Below are 23,287 nucleotides of genomic sequence, written 5' to 3'. Positions count from 1 at the left end.
ATGCTACCTTCATTTGGTGCAAAGGTACATAAACCTTAAACTTAAAACTCAGCTAGCTTATCTACAGGGTAGGGTTCTTTGTAGACAACGAAACCAGACAGGATGCCTTCCAATGGAGACTTTTAAACGAATATATTATTTAAACACATGATACATGGAGTAAGAATATTTACATGAGAAGCTACATCCTTCTATAATTTTCTCGTTACAGTCAATTTTCATCTCAATATTCTTTTTATTATTTATTTTCTTTATTTGGATATTCTTCTATATGTACTTCCTTCGTAGTGGGCAGATCTGGATCGGGACTTCCTTCTCAATGGGCGGTCTGGACTTCCCTCTTAATGGACGTTCTGGGTCGGGACTTCCTTCTTGATGGACGGCCTGGATCGGAACTTCCTTCTCAATGGACGGTCTGGATCTAGACTTCCTTCTTAATATGGAGGATATGGACTTCCTTCTCAATGGACGTTCTGGATCGGGACTTCCTTCTTATCTTCTTTGTAAACTTCCCTCTGGATTTCAATTTATTTAGGTTTTGACTATTTAACGAATGCCTTTATCCTTTTCCAACTTTTTCCTCCAAGCTTTGGGAATAATACTACTATCCTCCCTTGAGTCTGCGATCGGAACGCGCCACCACTAACTAGGTACAACAGAGTGTATACTTGGTGCAGCCGATTGACATGCGCATCCAAGTAGGTGCTACAGTTAAACTGCGCAACCAAAAAGTGCTGTGGGGCGTCGATCGGAACGCGCTCGCCACTGATGTAAACAAAATTTCCGCTACGGGAATGGTAAATCAATCTAACAGATTCGAGATCTGTTCAAATACACAAACTTGTATCAGTGCTTTGACTTCCTTAATTTTCATATTAACTTACATGTGATCACTGATTTGATTTATAAGATATATATATTAATTTACTTCTTTCATATTTATTTTTTGTCTTCTTATAATATATTCTATTCTTTTTCATCTTTCCAATTTGCTTTGTTCTTATTTATAAAGTTATTCACATATATTATGCCAATTCTTAACCTTGCACGCCTGGTGCTGCCATCTCTATTCGTCTTTGGGAAACTATTCACATTACTTGGTCCTATTGGGTACGTAACACAATATTCCCCCCGTTGGCCATAAAAAAAATTGTCGTAATATATATATATATGCAGATACATTTTTTTTTTCAAATTATATATGTACAAGTATATTATTTCTTCTTGACGCTTTCTTTCTTCTCTTCTGTACAATTATATCTTCTAATGTTATCTAAATTCTCTCTCCTTTCTACATCTGTTTTTATGTGCTTTAGAAGAACTGTATTTCTAAAAGTACTTATCACTTCGTATGGGCCTTCATTTCTACTGCTTACATTGCTTTTCACTTTCACTGTGGAATTATATCTCCTGACATGCAGCATTTTTCCTCATCTCTCGATTTATCTCTTCTTTCTATTTTCGTTCCTAGATATCTTTTCACCGTTCCGGAAATATTCGTGACATCTTAAGTTATTTCTAGATACAAAATATAATTCTTCAATAGTTCATCTCCTGCAAGTATGCTCGTCTGTTCTCTCCAAGATAGTCTTTTCTTGACGATGTCCTGCCAAAATAGTAATTTTCGTTTCACCCTTTTCTTCTTTCAGCAATCTCTCTACAGATTATCAGTTAGCTCAGATTCTTCCGTTTCAAAGAACTCTCTCTCTTCTCTAAGTTGACCATCTAAGTGTTTCTATCAGCTACAACAATTCTTCACATCAGCCTTAATTTCATATCAGCATGTATCTAGATATATTTATTTTCTGGGATTACAACCCATTCTCGGAATACAACCGATTCTTCTTTAACTTCTGGGATTACAACCCGTTTCATTTGCACTTTTCTAAATACACGATGACTTTTAATCGTCTAAGCTTACAAAGAATATATTTTACTGATACTATTCGATCTTCTTTCATATTGTCTTCTCCTTTTTCCTGAGAGTTTTCTTCATGATTAACTTCCTTCTGTACCTAACTGTTCTCTTCTTTCTCTTCTGTTCGTACACTTGAAAAGTTGATTTCCATTTTCCATATTACTTTCTTTGGCATCTCTTCTTTTTACAGGTTTGATCTTTCACTATCAGTCTCATTGTTCAATGGAGTGGTGATATAAATTAGCACTTATCATTCTTTCTCAAGATATCACTTGCAGAATAGATTTTCCTCCAACGATGACTATCATATATATATATCTTCTTACAGGAACTAACATTAAAGAACTAAAATTTTCTTCTTTCAAATAAATCATTATCATTTGCCCAAACTTATAATTCCACGAATTTTTCTTCTGGTGAACTGGAACTTTTTCAGACAACTTTCTTAATTCTAGAAACGTCTGCTTGTCAGTCTGTAAATCATAACGTCTCCTTCCTTTGCACTATTCAGTCTTATTTGTCCCTTCAGATTCTTTCAAATACTCGTCGTTTGTCAATATCTTGTTTTCTTTTTCTGTTACCCTTTTTCTTCTCTTTCTTCTATTTTCCTTTCTATTCTTCTGAAGATCCTTCTTCCTCCTCTTCCAACTCTCTTCCAGTAAAGAAATTACTTTCAATTCTCTCTTCTTCCAATCTGGTTTCTGCCAAGATTTCTTCTTACGTTCTACATCTTCATCAAATGCATGCTCTCCTTGTCTTTTCCGTCTGATCTTCTTCTTCCTTCTCTTTGGCGAAGTAGCATCAAAATCCATTTGATCTATGTCGACCTTTCTTTGCATATTCTTAACTTTCTTCAGGTTCTTTTCTATTTTTAATTTCTTTCTCCTTTTCTTCTTCCATGTCTTTACGTGAATATATCTAAATATCATTTTACTTTTCTTCCTCCTTTGTTTATATCTTCTGCTAGGCTTATGCTTCTTTTCTTCCTCCGTCAGAGACTCGTCACTGGAACTTTCTTCTTTCATCTTCATTTCGACATGGATCTCTTCATCATTACATTGACAATTAAATTTTTCATCCCTTTCTGTTCCTCTTTCTTCTTCTTCTATTTTCTTATCTGTCTCTTCTTTGTTTACTTCGCTTAACTTTATAGCATCTTCTTCTACCTTGCTGTCATGCTCGTCATTGGAGCTTTCCTCCTTCATCTTCCAACTTCTATCTTCTATAAGGACCTTCGCTACTCCTGTCTTGCTTTCATTTTCTTCTATTCTGGAAATAGCTACTTCTATCTTGTCTTCGTTTTCTGATATTCTGGAAACATCTACTTCTGTCTTGCTTTCATTTTCTTCTGGTCTTGAAACAACTACTTCTATCTTGTCTTCATTTGCATCTACTCTAGAAGATACTGCTTCTATTTGCGATTTATTTTCAACAATTTTTCTTTCCATACTGTTGGTTCTATGTATATTCTCCTCTCTAAGTTTTGAAACTTCTTCCTTGATCGTTCTATTTATATCCACGCTTTTGTTTTCAATTAGCAGTGTTGTTTCTTCTATCTTCTTTTCCAATGATCTTCTATTTTCTTCACATGTCTCGGTTATTTTCTCGTATATTTTCTTGCTTTCATTTCTTACTGCTTCTAATTTTCTACTATTTTCGTCGAGCCTTTCTTTCACTTCCTTGTTATTTTCTTCTAACTTTTCTTTTACTTCTCTGTTGTTCTCTTCCGCCTTCCTATTATTTTCTTCTAACTTTCTATTATTCTCTTCAAATTTCCCTTCTAATCTTCTGCTATTTTCTTCCATTTGCATTGACATCTTTTGAAACAATTCTATGAAGTTTATTTCTTCTGTCAACTTTTCCTTCTTGCAGTTCTTACATATGTAGCCTTCGTGCCTTTCGCTTATTGATATATATTTTTCCTTTCTTATTCCTTCGCACATCCAGTGTCTCATTTCCTTACATGTGGTACAAAAAATAATTTCTTCTTTGTTTCCTTCCTCTCCGCAACAAATGAAAGTTTCCCTTTTTTCTCCGCCTTCCTTCATTGTAGCTTCCCCATTCTCATTTCCATCTTTATCCTTTTCCTCCATTTTCAATTATTCTTTCTCTCTTCGCTGTCTGGTTCCTAATTCTCTAGCCCCTAAAGTTGGTCGCCATTTATTTATGCTACCTTCATTTGGTGCAAAGGTACATAAACCTTAAACTTAAAACTCAGCTAGCTTATCTACAGGGTAGGGTTCTTTGTAGACAACGAAACCAGACAGGATGCCTTCCAATGGAGACTTTTAAACGAATATATTATTTAAACACATGATACATGGAGTAAGAATATTTACATGAGAAGCTACATTCTTCTATAATTTTCTCGTTACAGTCAATTTTCATCTCAATATTCTTTTTATTATTTATTTTCTTTATTTGGATATTCTTCTATATGTACTTCCTTCGTAGTGGGCAGATCTGGATCGGGACTTCCTTCTCAATGGGCGGTCTGGACTTCCCTCTTAATGGACGTTCTGGGTCGGGACTTCCTTCTTGATGGACGGCCTGGATCGGAACTTCCTTCTCAATGGACGGTCTGGATCTAGACTTCCTTCTTAATATGGAGGATATGGACTTCCTTCTCAATGGACGTTCTGGATCGGGACTTCCTTCTTATCTTCTTTGTAAACTTCCCTCTGGATTTCAATTTATTTAGGTTTTGACTATTTAACGAATGCCTTTATCCTTTTCCAACTTTTTCCTCCAAGCTTTGGGAATAATACTACTATCCTCCCTTGGGTCTGCGATCGGAACGCGCCACCACTAACTAGGTACAACAGAGTGTATACTTGGTGCAGCCGATTGACATGCGCATCCAAGTAGGTGCTACAGTTAAACTGCGCAACCAAAAAGTGCTGTGGGGCGTCGATCGGAACGCGCTCGCCACTGATGTAAACAAAATTTCCGCTACGGGAATGGTAAATCAATCTAACAGATTCGAGATCTGTTCAAAGACACAAACTTGTATCAGTGCTTTGACTTCCTTAATTTTCATATTAACTTACATGTGATCACTGATTTGATTTATAAGATATATATATTAATTTACTTCTTTCATATTTATTTTTTGTCTTCTTATAATATATTCTATTCTTTTTCATCTTTCCAATTTGCTTTGTTCTTATTTATAAAGTTATTCACATATATTATGCCAATTCTTAACCTTGCACGCCTGGTGCTGCCATCTCTATTCGTCTTTGGGAAACTATTCACATTACTTGGTCCTATTGGGTACGTAACAGTTAGTTGAGCCACCAGCAAACTATCGAATTAATAATTATTATATATTATTATCCAATGAATACTATGATGAATTATATAATTTCTTTTAATGGCCAATATACGAGTATGCACAATAAACTTAATATAACAACATTGATGCATGGTAATAGCACAGATAAGGGTCTGTGCTAATAGTCTTATGTTTAACTTCCTGATTGTTAACTAACGTAAAACATGGTCGGGAAAAAGATACCGTAATGAAAATGAATGAAAGGAAATGAGTATCATATGCCTTAATTGGCTGAGACTAGGAGTCTAATATGCAACCTATAAAATAACAAAATTGAATATTAAATACACTTTGCGCAAGAAAATGAAATAATCTATATTTAACCCTTAACCAGGCGCGTCTCTTCCGTTACCTTAAGTAGCCGCGTGGGGGTAAATTTGACTCCCAAATATAAAATATTAATTGTAATAAAGTAAGATTCCTATGCGTCAAAGATAACTTTTATGTAATTAAATGGACTATTTTCAACAACTTAAAGTAGTTTTTAAATATAAAAAGTGTAGCGATTAATTTTAAAAGATAATATGTACAAGCATTATATTTTCACCATTATATAATCTTTCCTTGCAATAGTTAAATCAAATGATGACAATAAGGATAGTATGGAATAAGAAATTCAAGAATGATTATTCTTGTTGAGTATACACTTCAAATATTTGTGTAATTTTGGCAAAGTCCATTTTTTAAAAAAAATGCATATCTTTTATTTTTGGGAACATTTTTCCTCCAAAAAAATGGCACTTCCAATACATTTTCACAATCTCTTTTGTTTTACAAAACTACCCAAATGTGGCCATTGTATTATTTTCCTAAATCATATGTTATGTCACATAAACTTGTTCTGTTATTTTAACTTCTGCTAAATCGGCCAATTTGGCATCTTTCTCTTGCAAATTCTCCATATTATTTCTATGCACACAATGATCTTCACAGCGGTATCTTCTATAAACGTCTCGATAGCAGATTTGGCATTTCTTTGCAGCTGCACCTGATGAAGGAAGCCATAATACAATGTTCATACTTCTTATGCGAACATTCGAACATGAGCGGGGAACTTCTTTCCATATAATTATCTTATATTTTCCCAGAAGATAATTTTTATCTTCTTCTGGGATATCATTGTCTTCATCTCCATTTTCCTAAGAATTAGTGTCATGTTCTGACTCAATTACATGATCATCTTCATCATGATCTGATTCTTCAGTCAATTCTTCATCTCAAAAGACTTCAGATGTTCTAGCGTCGCAATTGAGATAAACTTCCTCCAATATCCGGCGCTTACGTTTCTGCTGTCTTTTATACTGCATGATTTTGAATGATTTCTTAGAATAAAGAAACGTCCACTTTCGAATCTGATCACAGCAAGTAAAGACTGCTAAAATGTTTCGCACGCAAAGCACAGCAAGCCGAAGTGTAAAAAAGTAAACAACATAAAATCACACACGTTAACAGGCGCGTGGGGGTAAATTTGACCCCCAGTAACTTTGGAACAGATTTGATTTGCTGCAGTTACTCACACACTGAAGGAAGTGACTTTGACGGTTGAATCAGACTCATTTAGGAAGAGAAGCTAGCGGTGTGGGCTGTGGCTGGGCATTATAAAATTCTTACCTGGGGGTCAAATTTACCCCTACACGCCTACTTAAGGGTCAATGTACTTTCCATCACAGAAATCGTAATTACTACTTACTTACAACAAGATACGCTTTCTATTACAGGTGTGTTAACTCTAAGCAATATCTGTGAGAGGAAATTTTCATGGAAAAATGTACATAATCACATAACATAATTGTATTAGAGGGAACTTAAAATCTGGTTAACAGTAGAATAGAAAAATTGCAAGCACAGGCGCAGCTGAAATATCAGTGCTCCTTGGCACATACAGTTATTTTTGTTTTGTAATGATCGAATCTATTCCCAAGACTGCGACCCTTAATGAAGTTCGGGGCAATTAATTTTGATTGCCAGCCGTCTTGATGATGCCTTTAATCCGTGCAATTTGAGTTAATTGGAGATGGAAATGCTGACGTTCACGCAAGAGTTTCGTGCTTTAATGCTCAATAATTGACCTAATCATTGCCCTTGGAGCTCTTAGATCCTTCGTAGGAAGTTTCGAACACAAGTCCGTCCTTGAGATGTGGTTTCACTTCCTTGACTGACAATTTGACGTATCTGATTGCGTTCGATTCTTTTGACTTGAAGGAAGTGTTGAATTTTGCAATGACTGGAGAACTGAAATATGGAAGTGCGAGTTCAAAGACCTATTGTGTACACCATTTCTGAAAAATGCAATCTTAGGAAGGCCTCCCAGATGGCGTAGTTGTTACGTAGTCGCCGTGTAGTCAAGGGGCCCCGGGTTCGATACCCGATGGAGGCATATGGCACAGTGGTGCGGATCCGACTTTAAACTTTAGGTCTAATCCCGATTATTATCCTTTCTGTGCATAAAGTGGACATATAACAACAATTCAATTCAAAAATATCTTAGGAGAAATCCTTTTTTTGTTTCAAGAGATGCATATGGTTAGTAAATATTCGACAAAAGGTAAATTATGTACATTTTACCTTGCTGATGCAAAAATATTACTCGCATTACATCTGAAAAATATGGATATGTGATTCACGGTTTACATAATATACGCAGTTGATATTGTTAGTTTTCCTGCTGTTATATTGTGTTAGCTATGCGTAAATATGAAGAGTTAAGACGTTGTAAATGCACGCATATAGTTCAACTTATTAGTTTGTAGTGCTGAGAAGTGTACAATAATCAAATTTAGTTGTAAATTATATGTGTAACTTGGATCTGAAAGATCCCATGTCATATTTTGATGAAAGTGATACTGAAGTGGAATTCAACTTCCCCGGACCTTAATATTCTTGTGAACAATGGTCCAAGTTGATTGGGAAATCCGTTCCAACCTAACATCCATCCACTCAACTTCGACCTTGTACAAACACATATCCATGCCATACACAACATTCAAAGCCATAGATTCTGGTGTATTGTTTTAAAAACAAATTTGCATTCTAGCAGATAATATTTTAAAATCTATGAATGTAATGTGTATTGATTAAGAACGGATCTTGTCTTGAGGCCTCAACAGTTCATTAGAACTGTTACCATGAAATTTAGAACAGAATATGCAGAGACTTTGATGTTGGATACTTGATCTGGCATATTAGAAGTAAGAAATATATCTTGTCAACAATACAAAAATATTACTATTTTTTATCTTATACATATTAACATTTTTAGAAATTATCAATGAGTTGGAAGTACTTGGGAATACAAAATTAAAATTAGCTCTTTTCAAGGCATTGTCATGATAGGAAATAAAGAAGAAGTAAATCGGAATTAATTCTTTCAAGCAGAAAAAATGTTTTATATAACGTGACAATAACAATAATAATATTTATTTAAAATTAAATTTACATTCGGACTTTAGTTCAGCAATTATGGCTTCCAAATGTCCTATGTTTGTGATTTCTTTATATTTTTGATTTGTAATTGCATTTTGAACTGCGTTCCGTGGGTTTCGTGTATCCTCAAGTTGATTCTCCATGTGGTGACCTGAAACAGCTTCGACGAATCTATCAATGACTAATGCGATCGTAAACTCGCATCAGTCCAAAGTTCAGAACAGCACGAGATTTCATCTAAACTTACCTTCACCCCAGCCTTAAATGTGATAAATAAATTATATCTAGTAGTTTCCTGTTGTTTTCTAATACACACAGTTGATACTTCTCGATGAATAACTATTCTCTTTTTTTAAAAAAATGAATTTGTAATGTAGGTAGAATTTATAATTCAAATCTGGATTAAGATTAAGATTAACTGTATGCGCACATTTTCGTTTCAGAATATTATGATTGTAGCTTTAAGTACCTTTGCACTAAGTACGTGCAAATAATGTAAGAGATACGAACAAGAATATTTACAACCAAAATTTAATAGTTAAAACATGGTCAGCATCAGAACTGATCGTGCTTATGAGGATGAACACTAAAAAAATAACATCCATGGCCACGCGGGAACCGAACTCAGGACAGTTGGTGAAGAGATCGGTAGTTCAGTACTCAACGTTCTCGGCCAACGAGTGTGCAGCAAGCCGTCTGCCTCCAATTTTTAGTCCAAATGTTGGTGCAAAATCATTAAAATGACAACCAGCCTAACATGTCTGCAACCCAATTTCCTTCACTGTTATTTGGGTTGTATAATTGACAGGATACTAAATTAACCTTTCTACTTTGCAGAAAATTTGCAGCGGCTGCAATTCATTTAAATTTGCTTTCCTTGAAAATAAGTAACATCATATTACGTCGTATAAATTAAGCACAAAAGTCTGTACATATGTACGAGGGGAAGTCAGTAAATAGGTCACAAAGTGATGTGGGATAGCTGAGAATAGTAGTGAGTAGTTTCTAGAGGTGTCATTAAGTGGCAGCTCAATCCAGCTTGATGATATTCAATATGGCGACCGTACTCGAGAACTGTACGTGGGGATGGTGGTACGCGTACGGGTGGAGGAGATGATTTCAGCTGACAGGCGAGTAACCACATTCAGTATAGCAACTGAAATAGGGTGTTCTCATGGTTTAGCGTACGGGAAAATGTATGAACGTTTGAATTTCCTATAAATGTGCGCACGGTGGCGGCAAACGTTTCGCGGATGATGAAGATGTTGAACGTGAGGAGCGAGTGTGGCTGGGAAAGCAGCCTATAGACTTCTATGCAACAGGTTTTGGGGGACTGATAAAGCGATGTGATCAGGTGTATCAGTGTTAGCGTGGATGATGTTGAAAAATAGAAACGGTTTTCAAGTCAGTATCTTAGTATCAAGTTGTACTTTGTATTTTTTAAATAAACGTTTGTGACCTACTTACTGACTTACCTATGTATATTTTGCTGTATCACTCAAATATTTGGTTTCAAAGTTAGATATTTAAGGAATTTATTCAAACTCAACAAAACACATTTTTGAACGAAGCTTAGACATTCACATTAGTTGCAATTATGGATTTGTAGGTATCATAATATTTTTGACTTGCTTTCATGCCTTAAAAATTTCGATTCTTTCCATTTTCATGAAATAAATGTAAAAATTAAAAATATATATAAATTGAATTGTATCCTGTAAAGAAAAGAAGCCTTGCATATACAGAGGTGTGAAGGTAAAGCTCGTTACATTGTCGATCTCTGCCAGAGTGAGGCACACTCCAGGAACGTATAGTGCATGAACGGGATTATGCGGGGGTATTGAAGGAATCTGCCAGAAATAACCAACTCCGGGAATCAATCGCAGGTCTCCAAAGTGACAGTCAGACGCAATACCAACTGTCCACTGTCCTCATTTCTAACTCCCCTTCCGCGACCGTCAGAAAGACGCGTGAATAAGCCACATGGCCTCATCGAAACAGGAAGCCTTACGGACATTCACAAACATTTACATGTAAGCTGCCCACTTGAAGATGAGACCATACAGACTGTATTTTCGTGGCTGCCATGCCGTTTAGTAACGACGCTAAATAACTGAAAGGATAACTATTATACAGGATTGCTTACCTTTGTCGTTATTTTGTGCAAAGTAGTCGCACATAAAAGTTCCCACTGTCTGAATGAGCTAGAAAGATTGTTAATAATGACCTGTCACGAAATTCACGTTTCGACCGGTTTATTCATTTTTGCTTTTGCATGTCAAATCAATTTAGTAAAAATAGAGCCTTCAGAAGTATCAGTGATTATCTTCGACTGGTTTTTATTCTGCTGTGAGTACACAGAATATGGTATCTGCCTCTTTGCATACATTTATCATTTCGAAGGTTGAACTAAATTAAAATTATAATTCAGATTAGTAAGTTCTACCCATGCTGTTTAGTACATGTATTTAGAAGACTGACTCGGTACTTTCCGCCTTCTGCATATTGCAACATTTTGATTTGTCTCCGTGTGGAATTTTGTTTATGCATAACGAAATTACGATATAACGGTAAAAACTAACACTTACTTGTGGACGTGATGCATATTTGTATGCGGGAGGCCGGGGAATGTAATACGCGTTAATTACACTGGCGCCTTTAAACTTAATTAAGATTGTTTTCAAATTTTAAAAAAAATGTGCAAATATTTCACTAATTGCAATCCTTCTTCTGTCCAAATTATAATAAGAATGTCTGTTAATGGGAAAGTTGCGTTTCACTTTCCCGACAACATTTTCTAAATAGCTCCATTTAAACACTTCCTTGCGTGCAAGGAACTTGAAAACTTTACAGAAACTTTTGTCGTCCTTCATACAGTTTCTCCCCTTTTCTCCCGCCATTTCAACAAGTATACAAATATAACGATTGTAGAGGTATTTTTATTTTAGGAAGTAAAAGTATTACCTGTTTGTATCATGTAGTACTATTTTTATCATATAAAAGCTTCGATAGCAAAATTTCAATTTATAACGTATAGAATAGTTGTAATGTATCTTTGATGATCTTGGCCATCGATTCCCATTAACTAATCAATATGCTGCTCTATCAAGAATTGCCCGTGGCCTAGTTGATTTTTGCATGGAAAATATTTCCCTATGTTTATTACCGTGCAATTATAGCAAACACCGTTTCGGAGGAACGGCTCCATACAATCTCGATGCTGGTCATAGATAGACCTGATGCTTTCAACACTGCGTTCAGACCAGTCATACTCTGAAATAATTCCTAAGCAACTCTCTGGTAGTGTACTCTAGGAGTTAGTTGAACCTGACGCCTAAAATTGATTGATTGATTTGGTGTTGTAAGTCCACTTTATGCACAGAAAGGCTAATCGGAACTGGACCTACAGTTTAAAGTGGGATCCGAACCACTATGTGCCTCCACTGGGTATCGAACCCTGAACCCCTTGATTGCAAGGCAATTGACACCTAAAAGAAAAATTCACCTGCACAATGAGCGAATAACATTTGTCTGTAAATGCCTGTGTCTTCGTGTTAGCCATTCATATATCCTTATTTAAATGTAGGCTTCATAGTATTATTCGAGAGAGAAAACAACATTAATCTCTCTTGTTAATATATAGTGGTTTGACAAATCTGCTGTCTCCTTATTAGAGTTAATTTTGAGCACGTACATTGTTATGGTTCTTTTAAGTCTATAGGGAGGCCTTTTTTGACATCATATGCATGGCCAGAAACCTATGTGGCGAATTGTTATAAGCGCTTATGTTGAACATAACTAGGACAAATGAAAAATACTGAACTTACTTTTTTAATTGTAACATGACAGATTGATTTGGTTTATTTTACTTTGCTTTTCTTCCACTTTTGGGTAATCGCAAAGATGAGGATGAGTTATGATGTGGTGAAATTAATGAAGGGACACTCAAAAAGAACACACATGCTAAGGCCGGGATTCGAGCCCGAAACCCCTGACATCGTAGCGCGCTGTGCTAACCACTCCGCCACTTTTACTTGAAGCAATTGAAGACAATTTTAGCAGACCAGAGCAAAACACTTAGATTGAGACATAGCTAGCCCTAAAATACAATGTTGATATAATATGCTGAATGTGTAATTATAAAGTAAGGTAGAAGTGAATGCTGACGAAATCAAGCTACAATTTTTTCTGGTCCTGCTAGTATGCTGCCATCATCATCCATTGTAGACAACCTTAGAACACTAATAGTAATACTAAAAGTGAGTTGTTCCATACGGTTCTCATGTCCTTTATGTTAAGGAACTTATAAACCCTGTGTATTCAAAAGAACAGTAGTTTCAATTCAACAAAGGATTATTAAAATCATTTCTGTAAACCTATGCTGATGACCCTAACATGTACTTCCCCCTATCCACATACACAGGACAACGATCAATGTTTGACATTAACGACATTTCCGTGACATGCTCCCTGTCCGACAGAAGGCAGAAATGGAATCTTAGTGGAAGGTCAGGCGGTTCGATCGATGATCACCCCAATAAAACGAGTGCACTCCGAACTGGATATTATGTTGAAGATTATTGGCACTGCCTTTGTGCGTGGGCTTATCGTTTCCTGGCGGTGCGAGTTCACCATTTGTTGTTTCCCTTGCACAGCTGTTCCTTTCACACACTCAGAAGAGAGAATTTTTCACCGAAACATATTTCTTAGTGTTTCAACTTAATATTATTTTAATGACCGCTATGTATTTTTCGATTTGTAACAGTGGTTCTCGAACTGTGGTCCACGTAGCTCTGGGGTTACGCAAAACTTTCAAGGATACCCTTAAGCTCACAAATAAAACATGGATGTAATGTAGGATGTAATCATTCACCGTGTACACACCATTATCGACTGTTATTTTACACTTGAAGAACTACCTGGGTTTATTTTCCATGATATATTGTCATTCTACATAACCATAAACAAAAGTAATGTGATGCATTTCGCTGTACAAATTTCTAAATATTTATGTAGAGCTTAGTTTCCCAAAATAGTATAGTTATATTTTTAAGACTAGTTTTTATATCAATACACTTTCTAGAATACGTTAATAAAATGAATTTTGTTACTTTTGAAAGACATGTCAAAATCCAGAGTAAATTTTGTTCTCAGTACATTACATTAACTAACTAACTAACTCTCTAGCCTTCTTAAACCCGAAGGTTCATGACTGCAGCAACACAGGTCTTCCATCTGTCCCTATCCTGAGCAACATCTATATACTCTTTTCCATCCCTACCAATTTTATTTAGGTCCATCTCAACATTATCGCTATTCTTCGTCTTGGTCTACGAATTCTGTAAACTCTTCTTTCCTCTCCCATTCGTGCCACATGGCCTGCCCACCTAAGTCTTCTTGATTTAATCATTCTAATAATATCTGGACATGAATACAAATTATGTACTTTTAAATTATGTAACCTTCTCCACTCACCTGTCTCTTCATCCCTTCTACGCCCATATATTTTCCTAAGGATCTTATTTTCCAATACTCTCAATTTATGTTCCTCTTTCAATAACTTTATTTTACAATAACACTTCGCGTATTCCAACATTACAGTTAATTGAAAAGAAAATTTAGTATCATTATTATACTAAAAATGCAAGTGCGTTTCATGTAAATGAAACTTCCTCATATTCATTTGTAGCTACATGCTTTAATCACGAGATAAATATGCAATTAGAAATATGCACTAAATTTTCTTTAATATTGGGTAGACACGTATTGAATGAAAAAATGTTACTGTAAGGATGAATGTACACAGACTGTAGCGCTAGACAGAGGTACAAATTAATAATAATAGCTTACAGCATACACCAAAAATAAGACATTTAATTAGATGTGAACTTAGAGTACTTTCTATTTATCTTTCTAATACAGCATTCATATCTCTATTCATGCATAAAATCTTATAATTCAATAAAATGGAAATATAACAGAAATAAGCCGACCTTCGTGGTGTAATTATTACCAAAGCGCGTCGCGACGCCAGTGATCCAGGGTTCGAATCCCGGCCTGCGCATGGGTGTTCTGTGTGAGTGTCGCTTCATAAATTAAATCATATCATCATTCATCCTCATCTTCGCGATCTGCTCAAAGTGACATAAAAGCGAAGTAAAATAAATGAAATCAATCAATCCAAAATATAAATTAATAACTAGAGAAACGAATAGTCACAGTAATAAATTATTTACATGTATAAAAGATCTTCCTAGCTTTATAATAATCGGTGGTCTAGCCGGTAGCACGTCTGACTGCCACGCGGTAGACCCGGCTTCGATTCCCGGGGTGAGTGATCTAAGGACGGAATTTTTCCGGCCATGTCCCCGCATAAAACGGCTCTGTGACTCACCCAGCCACAAATCACTGGGTACCTGGGGGCAACCCTGGAGAGTAAAGGTGGCCGGAGTGTGGTGCTGATCATATCACCTGCGATATGGCCGTGATCGAGAATGTGTGGGACCCTACCCCAACATCTCCTAAAATGTGACTTTATGGCATGGCGCTATATGCACGGGGATCTTTAACTTTTTACTTTTAATATAAAGCAATTAATTCGTATAATTTGTTATTTCCTATTTATCTTCAACCAGTGTTTCTCACTATGTCAATATTTTGCACGCAAATATTTCAAAACTATTTTCTACTAATTCTTACTTTTAAATTAAGAAATATAATTCTTGACATGATATTTACTCTTTTCTTGAAAACTATTTTATGTCACTATTATACATACCTTTGTAAGTTGATCGTGATTCAGACCTTTTACAGGGAACCAATGAAAAATTAAGGACCATAAGATCACGTACGTGACTTCTTGGCGCGATTCACTAACTGTGAAATCAAGGAAGGCGACTTCTATATTACAATCATGTTTTATGAGTATGAGGTGAATTCAAGGAACCACGCAGGTCTGCGATAAGTAATTAATTATTGAGGAAGAAAATATATATTATGATTTTTTTTTGTTACATTTATGATATAAAATCAAAAATGGAAAGTTTGGGACAAATATTTTGTGAGATGTTCTTAAATTATTCAGAAAGAAGGTAACGAAATATTAGGTGTAAATCTGCCATTTTTAGCCACAAAAGCATTCTGAGCGATTATCACTATTATAATATTTGAATAGGTACTTAGACCGTGCGGGTAATTTTGTCAACATAATGCGGAGTGAAAATACGTAACACTTTGTTGACCTGCAACTGTAATTGGTTGTTCAAAAGTGGGTTCGGTACATTGTCATTACCGAATTGAAGCACCTGTGTGCACTACCTTTGGTGTCAATACTTTTACGTGCCAGGTTCTTAATTACAAATGACTAGAAAAAAGCAGGGCACATGTGAAATGTGTGCGACTCTCGTAGGATGATTCACGTTTTAATGTGCAGAATTAAACTATCTGCATCCGTTTTGAAATGAAATTCCAATACATATAAGTAAACTTCACGATGAACAAACGCGCAATAGTCACAAATCAATTAGTTCGAAGGAAAATTAATTATCCAGATTGCAGAAGGTAAATTTTAGCCGAACAATGCATCAATAGTTTAACTGGGCACGTATCTTGAAACAAGAATGATATCAAATAGGGCCTCGTTTGTGGCAAAAGCAAGGACCTGTAAGAAGGTGGTTAACAAGTGGATAAGTCAAGCGACGTTGTCTCTGGCTTTAGGTTCTTCACGTCTGCATTTCAGTCCTAAATGATTCAGCCTTTGGATATTCACATTCCATAGCGAAAAACATTTTGTATATACATTTAAATTTTAAGTCGAACGTTGATTACAAAGATTCACAGAACAATCAGCGATTCCTTTTTGCGTAGTCGTAACGTTGTTGCATTGTAATTAATGAGTCTCGGATTTGATACCCGATGGAAGCACATAGTGATGCAGACTTCACTTTATCTTTGTAAGTCAAGTACTCATTAGCCTATCTGTGCATAAAGTAGACTCAAGTATACAACAACTCAAAACTAGCATAACAATCACAAATATATATGTTTCAATAGTGATTCATCCGAAATCCTTGCTGTTGTTATGTGCTGACTGCTAAATCACAGTCAGATAGTGTATTTCAAATCTTAAGAAATAGTTTCATATGCAAGTTTCCCTTCTCGAGAAAAAAAAGTTGTAAAGGGACCAAATGTATACATTATTATTACAATTTCCAGTAAAATGGGTGGCATTTATTTAATTTACACATGTCTTTCGCATATGATCCCTTCGTGGTTTTCACATCAAGATTGCATCGTAGTTGTACCTTAAGAAAGAATGACATTCAAAATTACTAATTAAGAATTATTAATTGATTTTTAGTAAATGAGTTACAGTCTGTTGGTAATAAAAACGGGAAGTTTTCCAAAAGGTCCAACTTCTTAAATTTCAGGCATTCGGTATTTAGATTCAGTTTAGTGTATTTGTATCACTTTAGAAAGTTTCATAGTACATATTTAAATGCACAAATGAGGAATTCGTGCATATTATACCCTTTCGTTCAATAGTTGCCTCTATATTACAATTTGCACAATTTCAATTATGTTTAACTTGTTTATTTTTTCTTTATCTTTACCGTTCAATTATTGGAGTGGTATATCTGCAGAGAAAAGTCTTCCACGTAAGCCCGCTCCTTTTCCTTGTACCATACACACAAAAGCAGGTTATCTTTAATTTACGACAAATTGTTTGAACTTGGCCGCTACTGTATTCTGAGAATGAACCTTCCAAATGGTGTAGTGGTAACGTCATCGCCTTGCAATGAAGGGGTTGCGGGTTCGATACCCAGTGAAGGCTCATGGATGTTCGGATTCCACTTTAAACTGTAGGCCCAGTACTGATTAGCCTTTATATGCATAAAGTAGATATAAAACAAATTTCAGGAACATGTTGAGAGCAGAGTAATTTCTACAGGCATCAGAGAACTCTCGCATAAAAGTGTCTCTTTCACCTTTCCAGAGACAACTTCGAATATTTATAAGTTAACTAATGCACCAATGCGCATAGGTAAAAAACAATTAGTTAAAAATGTAAAGAATCAACGTTTACGGGAAACAGTGTTAAAACAGAATGTTTTCTTCTTGAGTAGCTTATTTAACAAGAAAGCGTTTTGTTGTTCCACAAAGAATATTCATAGAAATAATCTTTCCAAAAAAAAAAAAAAAATTAAAAAAAATTGTAATGAATTCCGTTATTTTTAGAACATACATGTACATATTAATTTGTAAGTATCGTTGGTGCCTTATAATTTTTAGGAATATTAGAGAGGGGGGAGGACTTAAGCCCGACAACCCTACTTAAATATGATACTGCGTATTTGATTGTTCCGTTGATGACATAAATTATCATTTTCTAAAGGAAACCTTATTTGAAAATTTTGTTCTCCTTCGACGATTCCATCTGCTTTGAAGCTGAACTTCCGGATCAGAAAAGAATAACAGAACAAGCTCTCTGTTGTCAATAATGACCTATTTTATACGATTGACGTAACTCGTTTACAACGAAAGCAACAAAAAAGAGAGAAAATAGGTTAATGTGCCAGAGGTTGCATCACGCACGTCTGTCCCAGAACAAGGATTTGATTACAGACTTTCATTTCTAAAGAGATCGCTTTGCGGTGTCGTACACACGTAAACGACCAAGGGAGAATTTGCATTTTGAGATTGTGATACGTGCTAATTGCAAAAGGCACGCAAGTTTTCTTTGGCAAACGTAAAAGATTTCAACTTGAAATGAAAAGAGTTATCATTATGAAGAATCGCAGCGTGAGAGATCAAAGTATTACAGACATACATACACACACACATTACACACACTCGGGAAATAGTACAAATGAAAAATGCGATATTAATAATTGACACATATTAGCTACATGAAATTTATTCATGGCTGTCTGATTTACACAAATTGCGATTGCACCGATCCTTGTTTGCCTTGAGAAAATGAGCTCCTTGGTTATCGATACATTTCTACAGGTTCTCCAGGAAGCTCCTCATGACGTCATGTCATGTCCTTTTCAATAGCCTCAATCTCTTCTCAGATTCCCCGAAACACTGCAGCCGTCGGAATAAAACTTTGCCTTTATGCAATCCCCAAAGAAAAGACATGGAGCTGTCAAGTCTGGAGACCTGGTTAGAGAAAGGCTGCCTCAGTTTGGCGATCGTGGCGTGGGATGTAATCCAATCTTGCTGGAACCATGTTGTGCGTAAATGAGACCTTTTTCTTGCAGGTCTGCCACAAGAAAGTTATCAGTCATGTCCCCATACCGCTCGGCGTTCATTGTCTTAAAAAATACATCACTAAAATGCCAATGGAAACCTTGACATCACACTACACAGCCTTTTAGCTATGTTGAGGTTTTTCTACTCTCTCCAAAGCCCGTTCAGATGAAAGTTCGCTTTACTAGACGGTACCAGAGTATTCAAAATTAACTAATCTTGCCTCATTATTTGAAGAAATTTTGTGCAGAAGTCTCGCCCGCGTATGTTATCTGCTGGCCGTAGTAGCTCTTGAACAACGGATGGAACTTAAAATCAAATTTCTCCGTGGAGGAGTGGTTAGCATATAGCTTTACAACGCTAGGGATCCCGGGTTCGAATCCAAGCCCGGACATGGATGTTCATTGTGAGTGTCAATTCATCAATTTCATCATATCATCACACATTTTAATTTTCGCGAAAATAAACAAAATCAGTCAATCAATGAATTAAAATTTAATTTCAGATACTCACGGAACTGCGACTTATGTTCAGATTAACCCAATAGATAGAGAATTGACGTAAAAGAATACTGTAGGGAACTATAGGATTTTAATGAAATTGCCCTACAGAATACCCACGGTCTTAGCACGATGTTTTTATCATCCATTATGCAAAGTAAGAACATAATTGTTTACAACATTCTCTAGAAGCCATTGCAGAAAATGATGTTGAGTAGCTATTCAATTCATTACATTTGGTAATATTTTGTGAACGAACTGACCAATTTTATATTATACTGCTCTCTCTGGAAGTGGAACGAAATATATTCACAGTATACTTATAAATGTTATGGTCACGTATTTGTGAGAGACAATAAATATGAATTTGGTTACCACAATAAGTAAACAACATTGCAAATATATCACCTACATTGGCTTTTTCGTCTTATTTGAAGTAAACTGTCATTATATCAAAGAGTGTAAAGAAATTACGAACGTCAAGGCTGAGAAAGAAATCAAAAGAACTGATCATCAATAGGCTGTGTTGCATAAAAAGGTAATAAATTTTCGAGGATATGTCTTGTAGCTACTAAAAATGTATACAGTCACACGACATGAATTTTATTTTAAAGGCATACAACAGTATTAAATTGCATGCGTTGTGATTTAGGTACGCTTTTTCTATTGGATTTCAATTAAATGTTAACACTGAGGACAATGTTATTCTAGATAGCTAATGGATCCCACTTTAAACTGTATATCCAGTCCCGATTAGCCTTACTGTGCACAAAGTGGACTTAAAACACCAACTCAACTACTCAACTCTGAATAGCAAATAGAGTTTCAGAGAATTATGAAAGCACAAAAACAACAGAAAGGGTTTCTGTTAACGGAAGTGAACGTTGCTGATTTACTGAATCCTGCTTTGCAAACGAAATGCTAGTTTCTTGTCTCCAAGATTATAATTATCAAATAAGCCTACATAGAAAAAGGTAAGGGCATAAGCATATAGGTATGCTATGCGTTAAAAATACAACAATTGATTAATCAATTGCTTTTACTGCATTGAATGGAAAGGTCACTTACTTATAGTTGTAGGAATTAAAATATCAGAATCTTCACGAAATCTCAGATTTCTCAGACAAATTTGCTCTAATACGCCATGGTTGAATAGAATGATTGAAAAATTATGAGGGTAAAGAATAGTGTCCTTGCCTAATCTTTTGCTAAACCACAGACAACTTTTTCTATGATGAGAAGATTCTCTCGGGCTATCAACCAGGTGAGTTGTGGAAAAGATTCCAAGCTTTCGAGAGCTAACGTCACTCTCATTTTCAGGATAGAAGTGTTATAATGTGTTTCATTGCATCGTGCCTTGAGTGCATATGAGTGGTGAATAGGTATGGTTTCACAGATTCTAGATCTCGAACAAAGTAGAGGTAGTGTGATCAACATAAAGAGCGAGAGACTGCGTGAGGGTCGGTCACGCCTGCCTAAAGTGGAACTTGGATGAACCAATTTCTTTCTCAGACTACCCACCCAACGTTTCGAAATCGGGTCTTCCGGGCGGCATGTGGAGCTAACTTTGCAATTTGATACGCGAATGGTAATGCAATGTGCTTCATTTGATTTTCAACTACGGGGAAGCTGGTCTTCGTGGTGCAGTTGTTAATGTCACACACTGCGAAGCCAGGAGCAAGGAGTTTGAACCCGATCAAGGTGTGAATGAAACATTGTGTTTTAGCACAGCACGCTACGACACCATGGGTCCCGGGTTTCAATCCCAGCCTGAGGATGGGTGTTCTTTTGGAGTGTAACTTCATCATATCATCGCAAATCTTCATCTTAGCGATTAGTCAAAAACTGGCAGAAAAGCGAAGTAAAATAAACGAAATTATCTGTTCATTGATCCTGATCGTGATTAATAACACGTAAAATACGTACAATAATAATAATAATAATAATAATAGTAATAAAGTAATCAAAACAGAAATAGTTAAGACGGCGTTGGTAATGGTTCTAGGACCTGAAGAAGACACTGAGAATACTGGTAAGGGAAGCGATTTAATAAAATCAGATTAGCATACCAGTAAACAGAATTAGAATAACAACTCATAAATTCGGCGATGAGATGAAGCTAGTTTGTGGAAGCTTTCGTATTACTGAGAAGCGGAATTTGAATATGCTTTTAATTACAAAGGACAACTTTACATTCACTTTACTTCATTATGATTGGTCAATTCCATGAAAATATTTACACTTGACAATCCAAATAATTTTGAATAAAGTAAACATGTAGTGGTGAAATAAATACTGAATTTACCACAAAACCCCAAAGGAAGAAATTCATCGACGTAAGGTAGGCCACAGTCGTAAACAGGCTTCAATTTATTTGGCTATGCTGTCGGGGTTTTAATAAAATTATGCACACACCTTCCTAATGTGGAATATAGCACAAACTACTTTCAAAAGGAGATTCTATCTGTTTAGGAGTGCACTATATACTTAATTGTGAGTTGTGCCATATTTTACTTTTATTTCAAGCACACTGTAGAAAGTATGACGGAACGCAACACCAAGCATGATGTAACATATGTCTTTTGGTGTTAATTCGAAATTGGTTTAACACCACCTTTGTAGTCTCATTACACCCTTAACTATAAAAAATACACATTAACTTAAAGGCCCTTAACACTCAATGTTACACCAACTGTGATAACTACAGAGTTGCTACGTTTAATAGTAACCTAATCGCATAATTTTTATAGTGTATGTTAAAGTGTAAGGATACGTATAACACGCTACACAAATGAATCTGACGTTTCTTAATTTGCTTTAATAACACATTACATCTTTTGAAACTTGTCCAACTTACCACAGTATCCTATTAATCTTCAATAAAAGCACTGGGAAAGATATACGATATATTTTGTAAACAAACCGTAAGTCATTAAAGTTCCTTCAATAATAAAAAGTGAACGATTCTCTCCTTACACACACACACAAAAGGAAGAAAAACACATATCAATACGAATATATGTACGCGTCAATAAAACGGTAGTTATTATAATGTACATTGAGTGCATAGTCTACTCTTTGATCTAAGTTCGTAAAAAGTACTATGCTTACAGTTACATGTGCACATTATTTGTATGAAGAACTTTCGATCTATAAACATCCAAAAGTAAGTGTTTGTACAAACATAAATAGACAAATATTTGACTTAGTGAAAACAAAGTGACATTTCTTTGTACTTTTATTTGATAGTGTTTGGAACAAATATTTATATGAATATAGTTTTCAGAAATCAAGAATGCAAGAAGTGAGTAAGTGCTATTAAAGTAAATATTCCACGAATTTATAATGGGTATACAAATGTGTTTCTTTTGTAGGTCCGTATACGTATGTAAATTGCTAGAAGCTGTAGTAGTACCTCATACAAAACATAAAATTATAGATAATTAAGGCTTTAAAAGTTAAGTTGAATTTACGTCAGTAAAACGTAAATGAATCAGATATCTTCGGTGGCGAAGGAGATTAGCAACGCAATTGATTTTTGAAGACCTGTCAGGATTCTAGTGGAACCAACAGAAGCCTATTATATAGATGACAAACTTACCATTTCTGACGGTGACCTTTTCGCCCGGATCGGACTGAAACCAGAAGAAAGGGATTCCCCGGCCGGGGACTCGTCTTTTTTCCTAAGGGATGACATGGTTCTTGTCATTGGAAGCCCGAAAAATGTAGACCTTTCCGAACGCAAAGTTTTCCCGCAGAAGTTTCGTCAACGTGCAACTTGCAACGTGCTTGAGTTTCCCGTTGCTAGGCAACCACCCGGCCGACCGGTAATTGCTAAGATAGCGGCCGCTACAC

General features: G+C 35.7%; 1 protein-coding gene across 2 annotated transcripts in view; it reads right to left on the bottom strand.

The window, feature by feature from the left end:
• The window catches only part of LOC145984555 (spermatogenesis-associated protein 1-like), a 148,025-nt gene extending 124,738 nt beyond the window's left edge, over positions 1-23,287 (bottom strand). For both annotated transcript variants that reach the window (XM_083118204.1, XM_083118205.1), the window contains exon 1: positions 23,034-23,287. In XM_083118204.1, coding sequence (XP_082974330.1) covers positions 23,034-23,141 — 108 coding nt within the window. In that variant the 5' untranslated portion in view covers positions 23,142-23,287. The remainder of the gene's footprint in view (positions 1-23,033) is intronic.

The sequence above is a fragment of the Lepisma saccharinum genome, chromosome 2 (assembly GCF_977018435.1).
Source record: "Lepisma saccharinum chromosome 2, izLepSacc3.1, whole genome shotgun sequence".
Taxonomy (NCBI): domain Eukaryota; kingdom Metazoa; phylum Arthropoda; class Insecta; order Zygentoma; family Lepismatidae; genus Lepisma; species Lepisma saccharinum.
The sequence above is the reverse complement of the archived record's forward strand: the minus strand, read 5'-3'. Positions and strand labels throughout refer to the sequence as shown.